Source organism: Phacochoerus africanus, chromosome 8 (assembly GCF_016906955.1).
Source record: "Phacochoerus africanus isolate WHEZ1 chromosome 8, ROS_Pafr_v1, whole genome shotgun sequence".
NCBI classification, from domain to species: Eukaryota; Metazoa; Chordata; class Mammalia; order Artiodactyla; family Suidae; genus Phacochoerus; species Phacochoerus africanus.
The window spans coordinates 18,959,048-18,978,481 of record NC_062551.1 but is presented as its reverse complement, the minus strand read 5'-3'; the positions used below and the strand labels follow the sequence as shown (position 1 = coordinate 18,978,481).

At 44.1% G+C, this 19,434-nt stretch overlaps 2 protein-coding genes across 3 annotated transcripts in view; both read right to left on the bottom strand.

The window, feature by feature from the left end:
- Nucleotides 1-1,096: 1,096 nt before the first annotated feature.
- ARL2BP (ADP ribosylation factor like GTPase 2 binding protein) lies at nt 1,097-8,799 on the bottom strand. The gene is made up of 6 exons (XM_047791655.1): nt 8,480-8,799; nt 7,398-7,459; nt 5,451-5,557; nt 3,673-3,758; nt 3,358-3,454; nt 1,097-2,573 (listed from the first exon to the last, which is right to left on the bottom strand). Exons 1-6 carry the CDS (start codon nt 8,515-8,517, stop codon nt 2,472-2,474), a joined length of 492 nt encoding a protein of 163 aa, XP_047647611.1. The 5' UTR covers nt 8,518-8,799; the 3' UTR covers nt 1,097-2,471.
- A 2,163-nt stretch (nt 8,800-10,962) lies between these two features.
- The window catches only part of RSPRY1 (ring finger and SPRY domain containing 1), a 49,825-nt gene continuing 41,353 nt past the window's right edge, over nt 10,963-19,434 (bottom strand). For both annotated transcript variants that reach the window (XM_047790963.1, XM_047790962.1), the window contains exons 14-15: nt 16,440-16,544; nt 10,963-12,542 (exon numbers count right to left, since the gene is read on the bottom strand). In XM_047790963.1, coding sequence (XP_047646919.1) covers nt 12,446-12,542; nt 16,440-16,544 — 202 coding nt within the window. In that variant the 3' untranslated portion in view covers nt 10,963-12,445. The remainder of the gene's footprint in view (nt 12,543-16,439; nt 16,545-19,434) is intronic.

The window sequence follows — 19,434 nt, the reverse complement described above, 5'->3', positions numbered from 1 at the left end:
GGATGGAGTCGGATACCCCCGTCCCTGTGGGCCTGCGAGAGGGCCCGTTTATGCCTGTTGTCCCTGTGTAACTTTATTTCTTTGAAAATTTGTCTTTTTTGTCCTTTGAGGGCCATGCCCACAGCATATGGAGGTTCCCAGGCTGGGGTGGAATCAGAGCTGTAGCCGCCGGCCTACACCTCAGCCACAGCAACGCAGGATCCAAGCCGTGTCTGCGACCTACACCGCAGCTCACGGCAACGCTGGATCGAGGCTTCATGGTTCCTAGGTGGATTCATTTCTACTGCGCCGTGTCGGGAACTCCCGTGTGTAACCATTAATAGCCTCCTTTTTTACTTTCCAGTGTCTCAGAGTCTGAGTAATAAATTATAGTTATTCCAGGACTAAGCCATAAGAAGAGAGTTTAGTTTTAAGGAAGATCAACCCATTTTCTTGTGAGGCTCGAGAGAGAATAAAATCCTAGGTAAGTCTTAGCAGGTTTCTGACACCTTAAAACAGCCTCTTTCGGTGAGGATGTTCGCTGCCTTCTGTGGGAGGCCAAGGCCGCCTGGGCCCTAGCCCCTGCGGTCTGGGTCAACACTGCTTCCTGGTGGGGGAGGCTGGAGCAACAGGAGGCAGCAGGTGTCTCTGAGGCTGGGGCCTCACACCAGCCTTTCTCTCTCCGGCCACACCTGGAGCCCCACCAAAGGTGGACCTGATGCAAAAGTTTCCATGTGGACAGAGTTCTAGTTTGTTTAAAAAGAAATCAGACAGCTTATTTTCTAACATGAAGCAACACTGAGCTTGCTTTTTTGAGTGGAAAAGGATGAAAAAGAACCATTTGCCTTTCTTGTTCACTTTTCATAATTTCACCTTTGGATGTATCCACCTGTCTTTCTTCAGCCAGATGGACCAGCGGGTCTTCCCAAGTGCTCAACAGGCCCATTGGCCTGAGACGGGTGGTCCCATTTGCAAAAAGAGCAAGAAGGGGAAGTAAGAGCAGGAGTGCAGCACTTTACAAGAGCTGGCCCTGAGACTGCCTTTGGCTTCCAAGACCCAACCATGGACAACCCGATGGTAGTAGCTACAGTAAAGAAAGGGGATGACTCATTTAAGATAGTTTTTGCAAAACACCTCACATTTTACTCACGGTACAAAAGTACTTAGTAAGCGCCACATCAGTACAGAAAAGCACACAGCCTATATATAGCTCATCCTTTAAAACCAGAACCAAAAGTCAGTACAGATTCTTATTTTTACTTGAAAAATATTAAGTAAAAAACAAAAAACCTGTAAGGTACACACTGGGAACTGAACTAGGTATGGTCTGTCTTTCTAGAGATGTGACAACCATGTTTTCTGGTCACTTAACATTCGAGCAAACATGGGACTAAACCAGAGTGCTAAATCCAACCAGACAGGACCAGTAGAGCTGTCTGCTCTCTTCTATCCGTGCTGAGCCAGACCAGTGAACACCATCTTGGTAGGATTATTTTGAAAGCAAGAAGGAAGTACGGAGCCCCCACCCCAACAGAGAAAACCTAAGGCGCTGATTTACACAGAAAGGGGTTTCAGCAAACCTGCACCTACACCTACATGCTCTAAGAAGCGGGTACTTGGTAAACTGGCTCCAGCGTACAGTCGCTCGTGCCCAGGAAAGCAGCAACACGAACACGGGAAGCAGTTTGGCTTTCACAGCACTAACAGCTAAAAAGCACACAGCATATAATACTTTGATCTTGACGTGGGTAATCATGGAAGTTCCAAGATTATATCCACTAGGTTAGCCTGAGTATTCATCTATAAAAATATTTTTTTCAAAAACACAAACAAGAATTATACAAACAGTGGGCTAGCAGCACCAGCAGAAGACACTGATACGAAGACTGCAAATGAAAGACCAGGAACTGATTCTCACATGTAGCTTTTAGGTAAAAGACGTCTCTCTCTAAGTTGATTGCTACAGCCATCACAGACTAGCTGTGAGAGCAAGATTTTCAGAAATCTTGAGGTGGGCAGCTAGACTGAGTTACACTCCAGATAAATACTCCCAGTTAAAAACACCATTGGGGCTGCAGGACTGAAACTGACCCACATAAAAAGCTCTGAGCGCACAAAAAGCCTGGCAGGACATGTAGGGCCTGCTGGGCCAAAAGAGGGCTGGTGACGGCAGCTTCTTCCAACATAGACACATCGACGCGTATGCTGGGGAAGGGCCCCTGGGTGGAATGCTGGATGTGGGCCTGCTCCAGGAGCTGGACTCGGAAGCCCCCGAGAGCAGTTGTCTACATGGGAGTAACACCAGGGTTCCTGGAGACAAGAACGTGTTGAGGGAGGGTCCCATAGTTTTCCTCCTGACCCATCCGTGCTAATGAAGAGCTGGAGAACAGAATCAGTCTTTCCAAGATGTATTCTTCTGTCATCATTAGCCAAAGCCTCCCAGTCTACTGGGGTGGTGACTCCAGAAAGATCCCATTACCTGGAGGTGGTAGCTAGGGCCGCAGATTGTTCTGGGAAGCTGGCAGAGAAGATGATTTGCACAATGAAGTCACCACTAAACCGGTGCTCAAGTCCAGTCCCCGGCCTTCTTTTTCCTACAAGGAAAAGAAACAACTTTTTTTTTTTTTCCTGGTCTTTTCTAGGGCTGCACCCACAGCATATGGAGGTTCCCAAGCTAGGGGTTGGATCGGAGCTGTAGCCACCAGCCTACACCAGAGCCACAGCCATGCCACATCCGAGCCGAGTCTGCAACCTACACCACAGCTCACGGCAACACCAGATCCTTAACCTACTGAGCGAGGCCAGGGATCGAACCTGCAACCTCACAGTTCCTAGTCGGATTCGTTAATCACTGAGCCATGATGGGAACTCCAGAAACAACTTTAAGGGGCAAGAGATAGGACTTTCAGAACCCGCCTCTGGTACGGAGCAGAAGGTGCTCAGGGTGTGAGGGCCACCAGGGAGCGCACAGGAAGGGCAAGAAGATGATTTTGCATTTTTGTTCAGCACTGGTCACTGTTAAAAAATGCACCTCTCTTCACTGAAAAACATTTCTCTTTCCTATAAATAGCCTGCGTTATAGGAAAGGGAAGGCAACTAATTAGATCTGCTTTTTGGTTTTGTCCTTTTGATTATGTAGGGATCTTCTAAGGTACCTAGGACCCGTTTCACCAGAACCACGAGAATGTAATTCCTACTAAGGGTTCTGGGCTCCAGCCAGCAGAGGGCAGTAGCTGGCTCTGCAGACAGGCTGCTCCATGACCCACTCACACTGGCCGGTCTTACACGGAGAAGCATGGGGGGTGGTTTGTGCTCGACAAGGTCTGCTTGGAACTTTCTACATGGTTCACTGTGGCTAAGCAGATAGGAGAAACTTACTGCTCGATAGTCCAGAAACATTTCCTTAAAAGCCAGAAAATCCGTAAACGTGAGCAGCATGTCGAAAATGTCACCAGCCACTTCATCCTTATGGTGCCTGCAAAAGAAAGGAGTGGATGCGTCACACAACATATGACGACACAGGCTGTCTCCCCGAGATTTCCTTCAAAGGTCTGCAGGGCCTCCAGCCCAGGACCTAACCACCGAGTGTTCTAAAGATTGATAGGCAGAGGGAGAGGGAGAGAGAGAAGGCTCTTATTTCAGAGTTGAGGAGGAGGGTAAGAAAAGGGCGAAGCAAAAGCAAGTTCAACTCACTGTAACGTTGTAGTGAAAGCCGCCATGTTAAACCCAGGAATCCGCTCCAGCAGCTGTTCTTCTATGTACTTTTCCACCAAAGAAATCTGTGGCAGAGGAGAGGATCTTGGCCACACCACACTTTAGGAAAACAACTTCTGTGCAGAAAGCCCGTCCATCCTCCAGCCCTTTGCCAACATTTCCTAAGAGCCTACTCTGTGTGCCTGGCACCCTGGCCCACCATGGGGGCGGTGGTTACACTGTTAAAAGAAGGCTCCAAGGTGGGTGGGGACAGGGAGCTGCAGGGCTCCCCCGCCATGGCAGGAAGTGACGGGTGAAGTGAGGGAGGGCTTTTCTGCCTAGATAGGTGGCATCTGTGCCACAGAGAACATACAAAGAGCATACAGGCAGAGGCAGTCACAGTTCCTTATAAGCTGAGGCTTGGCTTAAGAAATCTTCGATTTAGCCATGCTTCTGTGTTAAGCAAAGAAAATGCTGGAGGCTCAAACCTCTCAGACAGCTGGGATCCTAACAGGAGGCTGCATGAGGCCCTGGCATAGTGCAAAGACTCAAGGATTAAGAGTTGAGGTGCCTGGGGGCGTGGGGGGATGTGCTTGGGTTGTGGGATGGAAATCCTGTGAAACTGGATTGTGATGATCATTATACAACTACAGATGTGATAAATTCATTTGAGTAATAAAAAAATTAAAAAAATAATTTGCTATTGTATTAGCTGAAACACATGTTCATATCACCGAATACAAACAGAGAGATTATCTATTTTACAAATAAGTTTTTTCAATTAAAAAAAATTTCAATTACTTAGGTTAAAAAAAAAAAAAAAGAGTTGAGGTACCTGGGTTCTAGTCTTGGTTTTGACACCAATAGTAAGTCTTTTTTTTTTTTGCTTTTTAGGGTTGCACCCGAGCCACATGGAAGTTCCCAGCCTTGGGGTCCATCAGAGCTACAGCTGTCGGCCTACACCACAGCCACAGCAACGCAGGTTCCAAGTCGAGTCTTCAACCTACACCACAGCTCACGGCAATGCCGGATCCTTAACCCACTGAACAAGGCCAGGGATCAAGCCTGCATCCTCATAGATCCTAGTCAGGTTTGCTAGCGGCTGAGCCATGAAGGAACTCCCAATAGTAAGTGATCCTGATCTTGGTTTTCACTTTTAACTCAGTCATACATCCCTGAGTGGATTATGTATTATGTGTGAGCCAAAAGGTCCAAAGTATGCAAATGCAAGATATGGTGACCCCACATACTATGACTGAATGGAGGATCATGACAAAGTCAAATATCTTTTAAAACAGAAGACAAAATCTTTAAATATTTGGAGAACAGCCCCAAGAACTGTGCAGAGGAGATGAAAACCAAACCAGATTTTAATTAAAATCCCTGGCAGGGTGCTGGTAGCAGATTTTAAAAGTTGAGCAAATTTCAGAACTCCTGTCATGGCACAGTGGTTAATGAATCCGACTAGGAACCATGAGGTTGTGGGTTCGATCCCTGGCCTTGCTCAGTGGGTTAAGGATCTGGCGTTGCTGTGAGCTGTGGTATAGGTTGCAGACTCGGCTCGGATCTGGCGTGGCTGCGGCTCTGGCGCAGGCTGGCAGCTACAGCTCCGATTTGACCCCTAGCCTGGGAACCTCCATATGCTGCAGAAACGGCCCTAGAAAAGGCAAAAAGACCAAAAAAAAAAAAAGTGAGTAAGTTTCAACATCATTTGACCCTAAATCCGTATATTTTCAAGACATCCTAATTGTCAGTAAGGAAAGCAGGCATGCACTTACATATTCGTTAAAAATGGGTGTGTAGATGAGCTTATTCTCTTCCGTGTCTTCAAACTCCTGGTAGTACTTGTCCATGAAATTCCTTTGTAATAACTGGAACTCATCATCTGAACCGCAATAAGAAAAATGTATTGTTGATTTATTTATTTTTGGTCTTTTTTAGGTCTGCACCCGAGACATATGGAGATTCCCAGGCTAGGGATCTAATCGGAGCAACAGCCACTGGCCTACAACACCACAGCTCATGGCAACGCTGGATCTGAGCTGTATCTGCAACCTACACCACAGCTCAGGGCAACGCTGGATCCTTAACCCAGTGAGCAAGGCCAGGGATCAAACCCGTGTCCTCGTGGATACTAGCCGGGTTGGTTAACCACTTGAGCCACGATGGGAACTCCAGAAAAATGTATTCTTTCAAAAGAGACTAAAAACCATTCTGAGTTATAAACAGGCAGAAATTAGATGTCAGCAGAACTGCTTTCTCAATGGCCAGTCTCTGGGGAGGGGATGCCAATGGTGTTAACTGTGCGGTTTGGTGACACCGAGGACCTTCACATTGTTGTGCGAGCACCGTCACCATCCTCCAGTGCGTTTTACATAGAGCCATACAGGGTGGCTTGGGACTCCCTCCCATTCCTTTTCCACAAAGGAGTGAAACGGTTCTCTTAATTTAGCAGCAGCGATGGGAACCGTATAGTCATTAAATGGATGGGCTCTGACAGAGGCTAGACTGCCTTGGTTCAAATCCCACCTTGACCACTTATAGCTGTGTGACCTCGGGCACATGACCTAACTTCTCCAAGCCCTGGTTTCTTTGAATAGAAAATGAGGCTGATCAGAATACCTATCATATACGTTTACTAGGTGGAATGGAGATGGGAATTCACATAAAGAAATCAGTTCGGACCAGCACTTATTAGGGATTAGGGAATTTTAACAACGAAATAGATTATTATTTCTAAAAATAAGTGGAAAGCTTCACAAATGACCTAGACTTTGGGATAAATACCCTGGGCTTATAGAAAGCTCATTTTCCCACAGCACACAGGCTGCCCACATAGGCCAAAAGGACTCAAAGTACTCCTGAGCATGCCCCAGAAATCCTCAGACCCACACAGATCTTCATGCTTCAAAGGGAAACATCTGTACTTAGGAGTTAAGGGCATGAATCTTTATGGAAACCAAAGGTACTAAAACGTAGTGATTTTTCACTAAACAAGACTAAGTAGCAAAAAAACAACAGTGTTCTTTTCCTAATCTCAGAAAATTTGAAGGCAACAGATAAAATTTTCTCAGGTTTTTCTCTCCCACATATTTGTCTTAAACAGTTGGTGCCTATTAGTGCTTATTACTTTAGTAGGACTTATAGATGCCAAGATGAATCCACAAATCAGAACCCAGTTAAATATGCAACCAAATGAAGTATGACCCGGATATGCGCGCTTTGGTATTACACTGTACTTTATGTCACAAAAATATCAAAACTCAAGACTGAAAAAACGAAATTGCTCTTTGAAATAAAGTAGGTTAATATTGTCTTTAGTTTCCAAGAGTCCTGTAAGTTCTAGGTGCCCCATTATCTGAATAAGTCCATTCCTGGGACTGAATCTATGATGGTTATTAGTTGTTTTAAGGCTCTATGCTTCCCAGATAAATCACAGTAAAGGCTTTTTTCATATTACAGTGTGCTTGCTACATGTAGCATATATGCAAGCTTGATGTTGTCTCTATTTTTGAAATTAACTCTCCATGAGTTCTCTTGTGGCACAGGGGGTTAAGGATGTGGTGTAGGTCCCAGCTGTGGCTGGGATTAAATCCCTGGCCTGGGAACTTCCACATGCCACTGGTGAGGCCAAAAAATAAAGAATAAAAAGCTAACTCTCCAAATGGAGTTCAATGTCCTTAAAAACAAGGTTCTAAATAAAGAGCACAAGTAAGGAAGCTTACCCATGATAATGTCCTCTAAATAGCCAACCACAGCATCAAATTCTGCATCAGAGGCGGAAGAGCTGAAAGACAGGCCTAGATTAGATGCCGTTTCAAATAATTTGTTTTTTGAAAAACGTATTATAGATAATTTTCAAACACGCACAAAAGAAAAAACAGCAAAGCGAACTTCCAGGCACCCAACTTTAAGAATTAAGAATGATTATTGTTTAATCTAGCAATTCCAAATAGAAGAAAACACACTTGACACATCTGTGACATTAAAGCTGAATGTAATGTCTCCATTTTCAGAAAATCTGGTACAGGGAGTTCCTGTTGTGGCTCAGTGGAAACGAACCCAACTAGTATCCATTCCATCCCTGGCCTCCCTCAGTGGGTTAAGGATCCAGAGTTGCCTTGAGCTGTGGTGTAGGTTGCAGACGTGGCTTGTATCCTACATTGCTGTGGCTGTTTCCTAGCCCGGAAACTTCCATATGCCACAGGTGCGGCCATAAAAAGCAAAAACAAAAACAAGAGGAAAGAAAAAAAGAGAAAATAGGAAACCTAGTACAACACAAGGAATTACCAAAAGAGACAAAAGGAGCAAAAGCACGCACGGGACATCTTAAGGTTCCTATTTATTTCCTTTGGGTTCTACTCACCGCATCTTCGCTATCACCCCACACCTATCTGCTTGTGGGCTGGCGTAAACCTGGTGCGGTTAAGACACTGGCCAGGGAGGAGGCAATTAGATCGGGAGTTCTTGGGGGTGGTAGTGATGGAGGGTCCTCCGACCCGCGGTCGGGCCTCTGCAGCTCAAACTCGCCAGGTTTTGCTGACGACTAAGGACCGGAGGTCGGGGAGGGGAGGGGAGGATTGTGATAGATGCGTGGATCACCGCATGACACGGCCCTGCAAGCCGGTCCCTAAGGCCTGAATCCCGCGGTCGCCGCTGCGGCAGAATCAACCACTGAAACTGGGGCTGAGCCTTGAGGGTTCCCCTAACCCACCCCCACCGAGGATACCCGTTTCACAGCGCTGAGGCCGAGGCCAAGCGCTGGCAGCCCGGCCTCCAGTCTTCCCAGCCAGGCAGCGTCACTCACAAGGACAGCGCGAAGCTCTCTTCCTCTAGGGCGTCCATCGCCGCCGCCGCTGCGGCATCCACCACGAGCAGGAGAGCGGGCACGCCGGCCTCCTACCGTGACCGCGACCCGGGCCCAGTCTCTGCTCCGCTCTGCAGAGCCCCAACAGTCATCAGGGAGGTCTCGACGGCGAGGCCGCGGCCGGCTCACGGCCCAGCCCGCTAGAGTCTGCGCGCAAGGCCCTGGTCTCGGGCTTCCCGGCTGTGGCCACGCGCCGGCCGGGCCTGCTCGTCCCAGCTGGCCTCTCTGCGTATCTAGCTGCTACGGCGCGTCCTGGCGTCCGTTAATGCGCCCCGCCTCCAGTTACCATGGCTACCGCGACCCTTCCGCCGTCTTGCGGGTCCTGGCAGCCAATCACAGGCGCACGTTGCCCGACGTCAGGGGCGGGACAAAGACAGGGAGAGGAAGTGAGAGGAAGGAATGGGTGCTCGCGAAGGGAGGTGGCCCTCGGTGGGCAGGTAGGGGCCTCGCTGAGGTCTGCTCATGCTGACTGGAGATTAAATTTCACGTCGCCCCCATTTTGATAAGGGAGATATTGAAGCCCAGAGAGAACCTAGATTTCCTCCTCACTTGCAATTTGGGAATGAGTTACAAGATTTGAGAAGACGATTGAGTAGTTTCCGAGTTTTAAGAGGGTTGTAAATCGAAAATCTCTTGAGAGCCAATACCTTAGCGTTTGAGCCAGAAAATGTAGACTTTTGATTTGCGAGGCAGTTACTCCTCGTGGAAGGAAAGCCCCACCGCAAGAAGATGACTTGTAGTACACATCATAAATGTCATAGTCATATGATACCAAACATTATTTGGCGGTAACCTTATTTGGTTTCTTGGATAACTAGGCAAGATAAAAGTTGACAGAACCACTTTGAGCCAACGCAGTCAGGTGACTTTGCTCCAGGAAAAGTCCCCTCCCAAACTGCCAAATTTTGCAAAAAAAAATACCCTAGACCTGATTTTTCTTGGCCAGCCTGAGTGAATTGACATCTTTGAATGGACATGAAATAGATACCAGTAGGATGTAGAACTAAAAAGTTACCTTAACACAACTGTATCCAGGTTGAGATCAATTTTCAGAGGTACTACCTCTGCTCAGCAAGCACTAAGTAGAGGGCAGGCATCTAGAAAGATCTTCTGAACAACTGAGCAGAGTTCTGTTACGTCAAACACTGGTCAAGGCAACTCAGCAAATTTCCTCATTGCTTGCTTTCACTATAAACCACATGTACTCTGCTGGACCAAATGAACTTGCCCCACATGTTCTATTGCAAATACATGTAAGAGATCAGAGTGGAGGTGGAAACTTAATGTCAGGTGTTCTAGTTATCTAATGTTACAAGCCATCCAAAAACGTATTGGCTAAACAAAAAAAATCAATTATTTTGCTCGCTAATCTACAATTTGGAAAGGATGTGGTAGGGGCATCTAGTCTGTTCCACTTGGCATCAGTTGGGGCAGCTGGAAAGGGGCTAGAGAAGCCTCTTCCAAAGCTAACTCATTGGCTGGCAAGTTAGTATAGGTTGTGGCAACTCAGTTGTGGTTGTCAGCCAGAGGACTACAGGGTGTGGTGGGGTGGGTTGGGGGGCTGCCTCGGGCATGTTTGGGTTTTCTCGCCCTGTGGAGGCTAGGTCCAAGAGCAAATATTTCAAGAGACAGTGGAAACTGCCAGTTAACAAAAGGTCCAGGACTAGAAACAGGCTTCCACTGAATTCAACTGGTCAAACACAGAGCCCTCCCAGATTTAAGGGGAGATGACATAAACTTCATTTATAGAGGAGAGGAACGTCAAAGAATTTTGTGGCCCTCTTTAATCCATGTCACTGTCTTTGGCTCCAAGAACAAATGGGAATAAAGGTAACAGGTACCCACTTACTCAGCCATGTGCCAGATACCATGCTAAACATTTAAAAACACATTTTCTCAGGAGTTCCCATTGTGGCTCAGAGGTAACAAACCCGGCTAGTTTCTATGAGGATTCAGGTTCCATCCCTGGCCTTGCTCAGTGGGTTAAGGATCTGGTGTTGCTGTGGCTGTGGTGTTGGCCAGCAGCTGTAGCTCTGATTCGACCCCTAGCCTGGCAAATATGCTGCATATGCAGCCCCCCTAAAAGAGAAAAAAACCAACAAAAACCATTGTCTCCTTGTAAAATATTTGAAACCCTATGAGAAAAAAAAAAAAAACCCTATGGAGTACTATCTCCATTTTACAGATTAGGAAACCAAGGCTTAGAAGTACTTGCATAATGGTGATAAGTGGCATAGTGGGGTGAAACCTAGGTGGGCCCCCCTCCTAAGGGCTAACCATCACGCTATGTGTGGTCCCAATACCTGAGCTGTAAACAATACTCCTGGCAATTCTCTCCCACCCTGGAAAGTAGCCCTTAACCTGAGAGAGAGTATAATGGCTTAGAACCTTAGCAGCAGGCACAAATGCAAGTTGTGAAATCGTAGTCAAAAAAGGCAACAAATGTTTTATTTCATCAATGCAAATTACTATATTCACCACAAGCTAAAGAAGAGAACATTATATATATATATATATATATATATATATTTATATATATATTTTTGAATTTACGGAAGACTAAAGACATGGAAAAAAATCCAGCACCCCAACAAGTACGGCCAGGAAGGAAATCAGCTCTGGAATAGGACAGTTGAATGAACTACAAACAAGAAAGGGTGGGAAAGGAAGAAAAAAAAATGTGCATTGAATTTAAGACACTGTAAAACTCAGAAGACATATTTACTATTCAAGTATAAACTCAGTAAGGACTTGGCATAAATTGAAAGGCAGCTGTTGAGGTACACCATTATAAAATAAGTTCTATGAATTTACAATTCTACCTTCCAATTTTCTGGGAGAAAAAACCAAACTCTTGAAGGTCTTCACCAGAGACCCTGAGAGGGAATAACACTTTTGATGAAGACATAGTCAACAATCCATGATTGAATTTACTATTCAAAAACATGTATTTATTTTAAACAATAGGAATACGTGCTCTCAGACTGTCCTCTAAGAGTTTTTGAGACTATTAGTTGAGTTTCAAAGTATATTACTTCCAAAAACAATACTGATTAAAAAGAATTTTTTTAAACAAAAACCAAAAAATCCTGATTCAATGGTACCTTAAAAATACTCTAAATACCAAATTTTCTCCAGTCTAACATTGCAATTAATTTAAGAATTCCTCCTGCATTGTTAAAACAATTTTTCCTCACAAAATGTGGGTACTGAAATTGGATAGAAACACCATGAATGTGAAAATACCACCAACTCTCTGCAGTTAAAAAGAAAAAAAAAACAAATCTAGAATGTTCTTTGGAATCACTGAAATATCAAAAATTGGATTTTTTTCTACAGTCTGTGCACCTTCTTTCAGGCCCTCTATGTTGCTTGCAGTACTGACCTGTGTCATTCTAGTCTTACATCTTCAATCTTGCAGCGCAGTATCCATGCTTAACACGCCGTGGCTCTCTGACCAATGAGAAGTTACACTTAACCCAGAAATGTCGTCATTGACTTCTCCATAGTGACTTTTGCCCAAAGTAAAAACTTTAGAGTCTGAGACAAAACATCCTGTGTTAAGCAACCAAATGAACCCAACCTGGAGATTTCTGGTGTGGTTTCAGCACTCGGGGGTGGGGGTGGGCACTGTCTCCTACTGTTTTTCATGGAGGTACCACAGGCCTGGCTGTTGGCATTCAGCTTTCCTTGGCCTTAAAAGTGATTTCTCAGGGCTGGCAAGTTGGGTTAGATTCTAGGAGAATTTTGTCTTTGACAAACTACCATTTTTTAGCATAAAATCTGGCCATGGCTATAAGTTTCAATGTGCGTACAACTGATTAGAGATTTTTTTTTTCTTTGTTTTTCTTTTCAACATTGGCTGGAATTGAGTAGAAATAAGTCCATGGTGCCTCTTCACGTGTGTCAAGAAATATGAGAAATCTGTCTGACTCTAGACACTATTTCTTTACGACACAATGGGCAGGTCTCCAGTTGCAAGGCACAATCCATGCACAGGTCACTGAGGAGAAAGACATAAATGCCAGTTAGGTCAATGCCTCAAAAGGTCAAACCAACAACCTGCTGACTCAACCTAAAATGTGAAGAGGGATGTTAACTGAAAGGGTAATAATCACACATGCTTAAAACATAAAAGCAACAAGTCTCGCTTCCATTTCGGATCCTCAGTCTTCCTCTTCTGAGGAATAAGTAAAAGTTCCTGTGCATTCTTCCAGAAAGTCTGTATGTACTCAGCATATTCATACAGATGTGTATATGTAGGTAGAGACACAATGCTATTTTTTTCTCAGACAGCTGGCCGTCTATCCCAATATCATTTGCCGAAGAGTCCATCTTTCGCCACAGATTCTTTATCATGTGAAATTTTTACTTGAAATTAGTTCTGTTTCTCGGGTTCTATCTTGTTCCATTGTTATGTCATTCTTTTCATATATTAGGACCAAACTATTAACTTTTTTTTTTTTTTTTTGCTTTTCAGGGCCACACCCATGGTATATAGAGGTTTCCCACAGCCACAGCAATGCGGGATCCGAGCCTACACCACAGCTCACGGCAGTGCTGGATTCTTAACCCACTGAGCGAGGCCAGGGATCGAACCGGCAACCTCATGGTACCTAGTCGGATTCGTTAACCACTGAGCCACGATGGGAACTCCCCCATCATTTAAGAAAATTGAAGTATAGTTGATTTACAATATTATATTAGTTTCAGGTGTACAACATAGTGTTTCATTACAGGTGATACTCCAGTCCGAGTTATTTATAAGATACTGGCTATATTCCCTGTGCTGTACAATATATCCTTGTGGCTTCTTTATTTTATACATAGTAGTTTGTACCTCTTAATCGCCTGCCCATCTTGTCCCTCCCCTCTCCGCAATGGTAACTACTAGTTTGTTCTCTATATCTGTAAGTCTGTCTATTTTGCTATATGCATTTGTTTTTTAGATTTCACACAGAAGTTAAACATATAGTACATGTCTTTCTTTGTGTGACTTATTTCACCAAGCATAATACCCTCCAGGTTCATACATGCTATTGTAAATTTAAAATTTATTTTAATATATTTTGAGATATGGCAGATAGGGTTGGTCTTCTCCATAACTCTTCTTTTTCAGAAATTTCTTGCCTTTGTAGCATAAACTTTTAAATTAGTATTTCCATTTCCATAAAAAAAAAAAAAGTTGCTCTTTTTAGATGGGCCAAATTAAACTTAAGAGTTTAGGGAAAACTGTCATCTTTACAACACTGAGAGGTCTTCCTATCCAAGACCAGATCCAATTATTCAAGCCTTCTTTACATTCCCTGGTAGTTTAAAAGTTTTCTTCAGATAGGCGCCACATAGTTCTTGGCATATACTCTTAGGCTTTTTTGGGGGGAGGGGGGCTACTGTAAGAGGGATCTTCAGTTATGTGTTCTTTTATACATACAAAAGCTATTTATCTTTTTGTAACCAACTAGCTATTCAGTTGGCATACGGATTCTCACAGGCTTTCAGTCTGTTCCGAGGTATCTAGGTATCTAATCTACCATCTCCAAATGATGATTTTGCGCCTTTTGGCAGTTTCAATCCCTCCTCTCTCTCTCTCTGTCTCGTCTAAGTGCTTTAGCTTATACAATGAAAGTCACAGTGCTGACAACAGACATCCTTATCTTGTCCTCAGCGTCTCTTGGAATGATTCCAGTGTGTCACCATTAAAAAGATGTGTTTGGCTGAGATATATATGTCTTTTATATATTGTTAAGGAAGTATCTATCCATTCTTATTTTATACTGTCTTATTCCCTGCATCCATTGCTGTTTTGTAGTATTCCATCCATTTGGGGTAGACACTGAATTCTAGCAAATACCTTTTCAGCCTTTTTGGAGAAAGTGTTAATTCCCTGCTCCTCTGTCCCTTGGCCTAGTTGAGTAAATTATATTAATTCATTTCCTATATTGTACCATCCCTGCATTCTTGAAATAAGCCTGCCTTGGTTGTATTGCTGGGTATTATTTGCTAATAATTTATTTAGGATTTTTAGATTTATATTCATAAGTTTTCTTTTGTGTTTTATCAGCTTTTCATATGACGATCATGCAGGCTTTACAAAAAGAGTATTGTGGTTTTTCTATTTTCTCTGTGGCCTGGAGAAGTTTATTTATTTATTTATTTATCTTGGGCCACACTTGTAGCATACGGAAGTTTACAGGCTAGGGGTCAAATCAGAGCTGGAGCTGCAGCTGCCAGCCTATGCCACAACATTCAATCTGAGCCACACCTTTGACCTATGCCACAGCTTGTGGCAGTGCAGATCCTTAACCCACTGAGCAAGGCCAGGGATCAAATCTGCATCCTCGTGGATACTACTTAGGTTCTTAACCCGTTGAGCCACAATGGGAACTGCTGGAGAAGTTTAAATAGAACTTGTCTATTCCCTAAAAGTTTGAAAGAATTCACCTGCAAAAACCTCTGGGCTTAGTGCTTTTAAGGGAGAAGGTAAAGGTAGCTTTGATAATCATCTAAATTTCTTCTATGGTAACAGGAATGCTTAGATTTGCAGTCTCTGCCAGGGGGTTGGCTCACATCATTCAGCTTAGCCAGATTTCCTAACTTCTGCTCTTCTAAAATTGTTGTTATTGTGCTGAAAGTGGAGCTAAATGTTCTTATAATTCTTTTAATGTCCTTTTCCAATAGTGTTTTGGATACATCTACTATGGAGACTGGTCATACTTAAGATACCTGGTTCTGTGTTTTTAGATGTCAGCCTTCATTCATGAGCCCTATTGTGAACAAAACCACCAAGAAGGCCCAGAGAATTGAAAGATAAATAAACCTAGATCCTGAGGAGTTCTGGGCTGCAGAGTTGATACAAAAGAATAATCACAGCTAGAGTTAGTGCCTTCCTTTCAGAAGAGAGACTGGTATAGCTAAGGGTGAGATGAGATAAACTCACTGCAGGTATGTCCCTTACCAGCTGATTAGATAACAATCCATTTTATAAGACAGAAAATGTACAGAGGCAGAGTCAGGGCCCCAGGCTGCGTCAGATCTGGGGGCAGAGGGGACAAACTGGGGCCTGCTCCTCCAGGCTCTGGCCCCCTAGAGAGCGGTAGTTAAAGCTATGTCAAGAATGAGAGCAAGGCAGAGTATGGGATGTGATGAATTAAAGCAGCTGGCCTGGAGCTTCAGCATGGGTATTGCGCATATACAATCAGCACAGACGCCTGGGCCAGGCCAGGGCCCGAACACTCCCCTACGCCTCTTCCCCTGTCTAACCTTAGTTGGGATAGCCTTTTTAGGGACTGTCTTACTTGCTGTTCTTGCTGATCTTTAGACACTCTGTTCTCTAGGATCCAAGCTGCCCTTATCTCATTCAGCTGATATTTGGTTAGATGGCAGGCAGTTGCTGCCTTCTCAACGATTAGGAGGGTAAATAACAAATAAAAGGGAAGGCTCTAAAACTAAAAAGGGCTGCCCAAGAGGCTCATAAATCACATTAAAGCTTTTACATTTTTGTGAATGAAAACTGTATTAAAAATATGGTATTGAGTGGCGTTCCCTCATGGCTTAGCAAGTTAAGCATCTGGCATTGTCACCGCTATGGCTCAGGTTTGATCCCTGGCCCAGGGACTTCCATATACCCCAGGCATGGCCTAAAAAAAAAAAAAAAAAAGTATTGAGTAAACAAAATAAAACAAAAACATAGGCTTTCCATATCAAGCAGCTTCTTTTTCAGGTACTTTCTGGAAGACAGCCATGTATTACTTGGCAAACTCTAATTTCTCATTCGACCCAATTTGGATATTATAAACCTTGATGAACAGCTATGGAACTAGTAATACTATAAAAGCAATTCAAGAACAGGATGAAACTTTGTACAAAAGAGGCAATAACCAAACCAAACAAACCCTCTTACCTGTGTCCGCATGGCTTCAACTGTGTGTCTGCTACCTCATCGCAACACAGGGAGCAGCAGTTTTCCCGGATACTGACTTGCTTCAGCAGAGCAAGACGCCTGTGCCTGAGAAGAAAGCACAGTTTGAAATTCATTTCGTCAACAAATAAATACGGCCTGTTGGCAGTGCTGTGTACAAAATGTTCTGAAAATGCTCTGTGCGTGGTGAGTCTACCAAAGCTTATTCCTTAAGCTTTGCTCAGTAAGGTTTTCACACAAGACATCTCATTTCAACCATACAATGATTTTCTAAGATAGAGAATGAAGGAAGCATGGCCAGTCCCATTTTACAGAGGAAAAGGACAAGGAAATGATTTGTGTAGGTCACACACGGTAAACAGGTTTAGGAATCAAATTCAAATCTTTTGGTTCTAAGTCCAGGGCTCTCTTTATTGACCAGCAAAATTTAACCTTTTAAGCCACACATTTCTAGTTGTTTGATGAAATGCACAGAGCATTTCCCAAGGAAAGTCCACACACAATTTTCAGGGTGTTTATGAGAGCCCCTCATAGTCACCCTGGAAGTCTAGACACCTCAGGTTAGAAGCCTTGCATTAGACTTTCACTTAGCTTGAAATGCAAAAGCAACAGGGAGAACTCTGCTGCTGAAGGTACAGCCGTGATGGATGGGCAAGAGAAACAGGAAAGATTCATTCTGTTTGTGTAAGGGCTTACTTCATGCCAGGTACTGTTCCAAGCCTTGGAGATTCAGCAGTGGAGAGAGGACTAAAAAAGTATCTCTGCCTTCAGAGAGCTTACACTCGGGATGGGGCGGTGTGGGGGCACACAGACAAAAAATCAGATTAAAAAGTAAGATATTCAGAATTTTATTTTTTTAAATTTATTTTTATTTTTATTTTTTTATTTTTTTGGTCTTTTTTTTTTTGCTATTTCTTTGGGCCGCTTCCGCGGCATATGGAGGTTCCCAGGCTAGTGGTCTAATCGGAGCTATAGCCACTGGCCTACGCCAGAGCCACAGCAACGTGGGATCCGAGCCGCGTCTGCAACCTACACCACAGCTCACGGCAACGCCGGATCGTTAACCCACCGAGCAAGGGCAGGGACCGAACCTGCAACCTCATGGTTCCTAGTTGGATTCGTTAACCACTGCGCCACGACGGGAACTCCAGATATTCAGAATTTTAAATGCTAATGAGCAGTATAAAGAAAAATAAAGGAGTTCCTGCTGTGGCACAGTGGGTTAAGGAGCTGGTGTTGCCACAGCTGTGGGGTAGGTTGTAGCTGCATCTTGGATTTGATTCCTGACCCCAGGAACTTTCATATGCAGTGAGTGAGGGGGAAAAAAAGAATATAGAGAAAAATAAAGCAAGAGGAAATATAATGCCACTTTTTCTTGTCTTTTTTTATTAAAAAAAATTTTTTTTAAAGCCATTTAAAACATAGCAGCAAGGGAAGGTCACTAACATGACATTTACATAAAGATATGAAGGGGTGAGTGAGTGAGCCTTGTGGGTATCTTGTAGAGAAACCATGATTTACAATAAAAAGTACATATTTTGTCTTCATCTGCATGCTTGGCACAGATTCCTAAAACACTTGATGTTTCTTAGTTAAAAGAGCCAGAAAGCCCTTTTGCTATATTAATGAGGTGACTTTCTGAAAGCCCCCTAGTACCTAAGGATGGGGTTAGGAACTGACCTGTTGATTAGATGGTTGAAACTTTCAGTTCCCCTCCACCACCTTCCCGGATGGGAAGAGGGGTAGAGACTGAGTTCAACCACCAAGGGCCAAGGATTTAAGGAACCAGGCCTGTGTAATGACGCCTCCGTACAAACCCAAAAAGACAGGGTTCAAAGAGCTTCAGGGTTGGTGAACATGTGGAAGCAGGGAGGGTGGCATACACAGAGAGTCTCTTCCTGAGTGCCATCTTTTTATAATAAAGCAGTAATCTAGTAAGAAGTAAACTGTTTTCCTGAGTTCTGTGGTGGTAGCTCTAGCAAATTAATCAAAGCCAAGGAGGACACCATGGGAACTTCCAGGCCCCAGCCAGCTGGTTATAACCTGGACTTGGGATTGCATCTCAAGTGGGAGAGAAGGGCAGGCTTGCAGGACTGAGCCCTTTCCTCATGGGATCTGACGCTACCTCTAGGTAGAGAGTGTCAGAATCGAGTTAATTGCTGGGCAGCGTTAGAAAACACACACTGGATCATTTCCAGTAGAAGGAATAATTCTAGCAGCAGAACATTCTGGTACAAAGGCCTAAGGCTACAGTAACAGACATGGTGTGTTTCACGAACAGCAAGGAGGCCAGGACAGCGGAAGTAGCGGGAGCATGAGAGAGAGGGTAGGAGATAAGGTCAGAGAAGTAATACAGGAGGGGAGAAATCTTATAGAGCCCGGAAGGATTTCAGCTTTTATCTTTTTTTTTTTTTTTTTTTTTTTCCATTTTATTGACTGTGCCCATGGCATGCATTAGTTTCCAGGCCAGGGATTGAACCCAAGCCACAGTAGCAACCCGGCTGCTGCAGTGATAATGCCAGATACTTAACCCACTGTGCCACAAGGGAACTCCATTAAGCATTTATCTTAAGTGAAATAGGAAGCCTCTAGAGTCTTTTGAGCAGAGAAGTACTTGATCTGATTTATGCTGTAACAAAGTCAGTCATTCTGGAGGCTGTGCTGCATAGACTGAAAGGGGTCAAGGCAGGAACAGAGACTCTTTGAGGGCAGGACAAAAATAATACAGGTGGCAAATGATGGTGGCTTCAGCCATGGTGGAGGCAGTAAGAGAGCCAAGAAATAGTTGAATCTGGGACACATCCTAAAGGCACAGTCCACAGGATATGCTGAGGAATCTTTCATGGAAATGGCAGAAAGTTATACTCTGCCTTGTTAAGGATACTCGAGGATTATGGCCAGGGAAACTGGAATGACAACGGAGCTATTAACAGAGATGAGAGAAAACTGTAGGAGAGGCAGGTGGCCGTGACTGGAA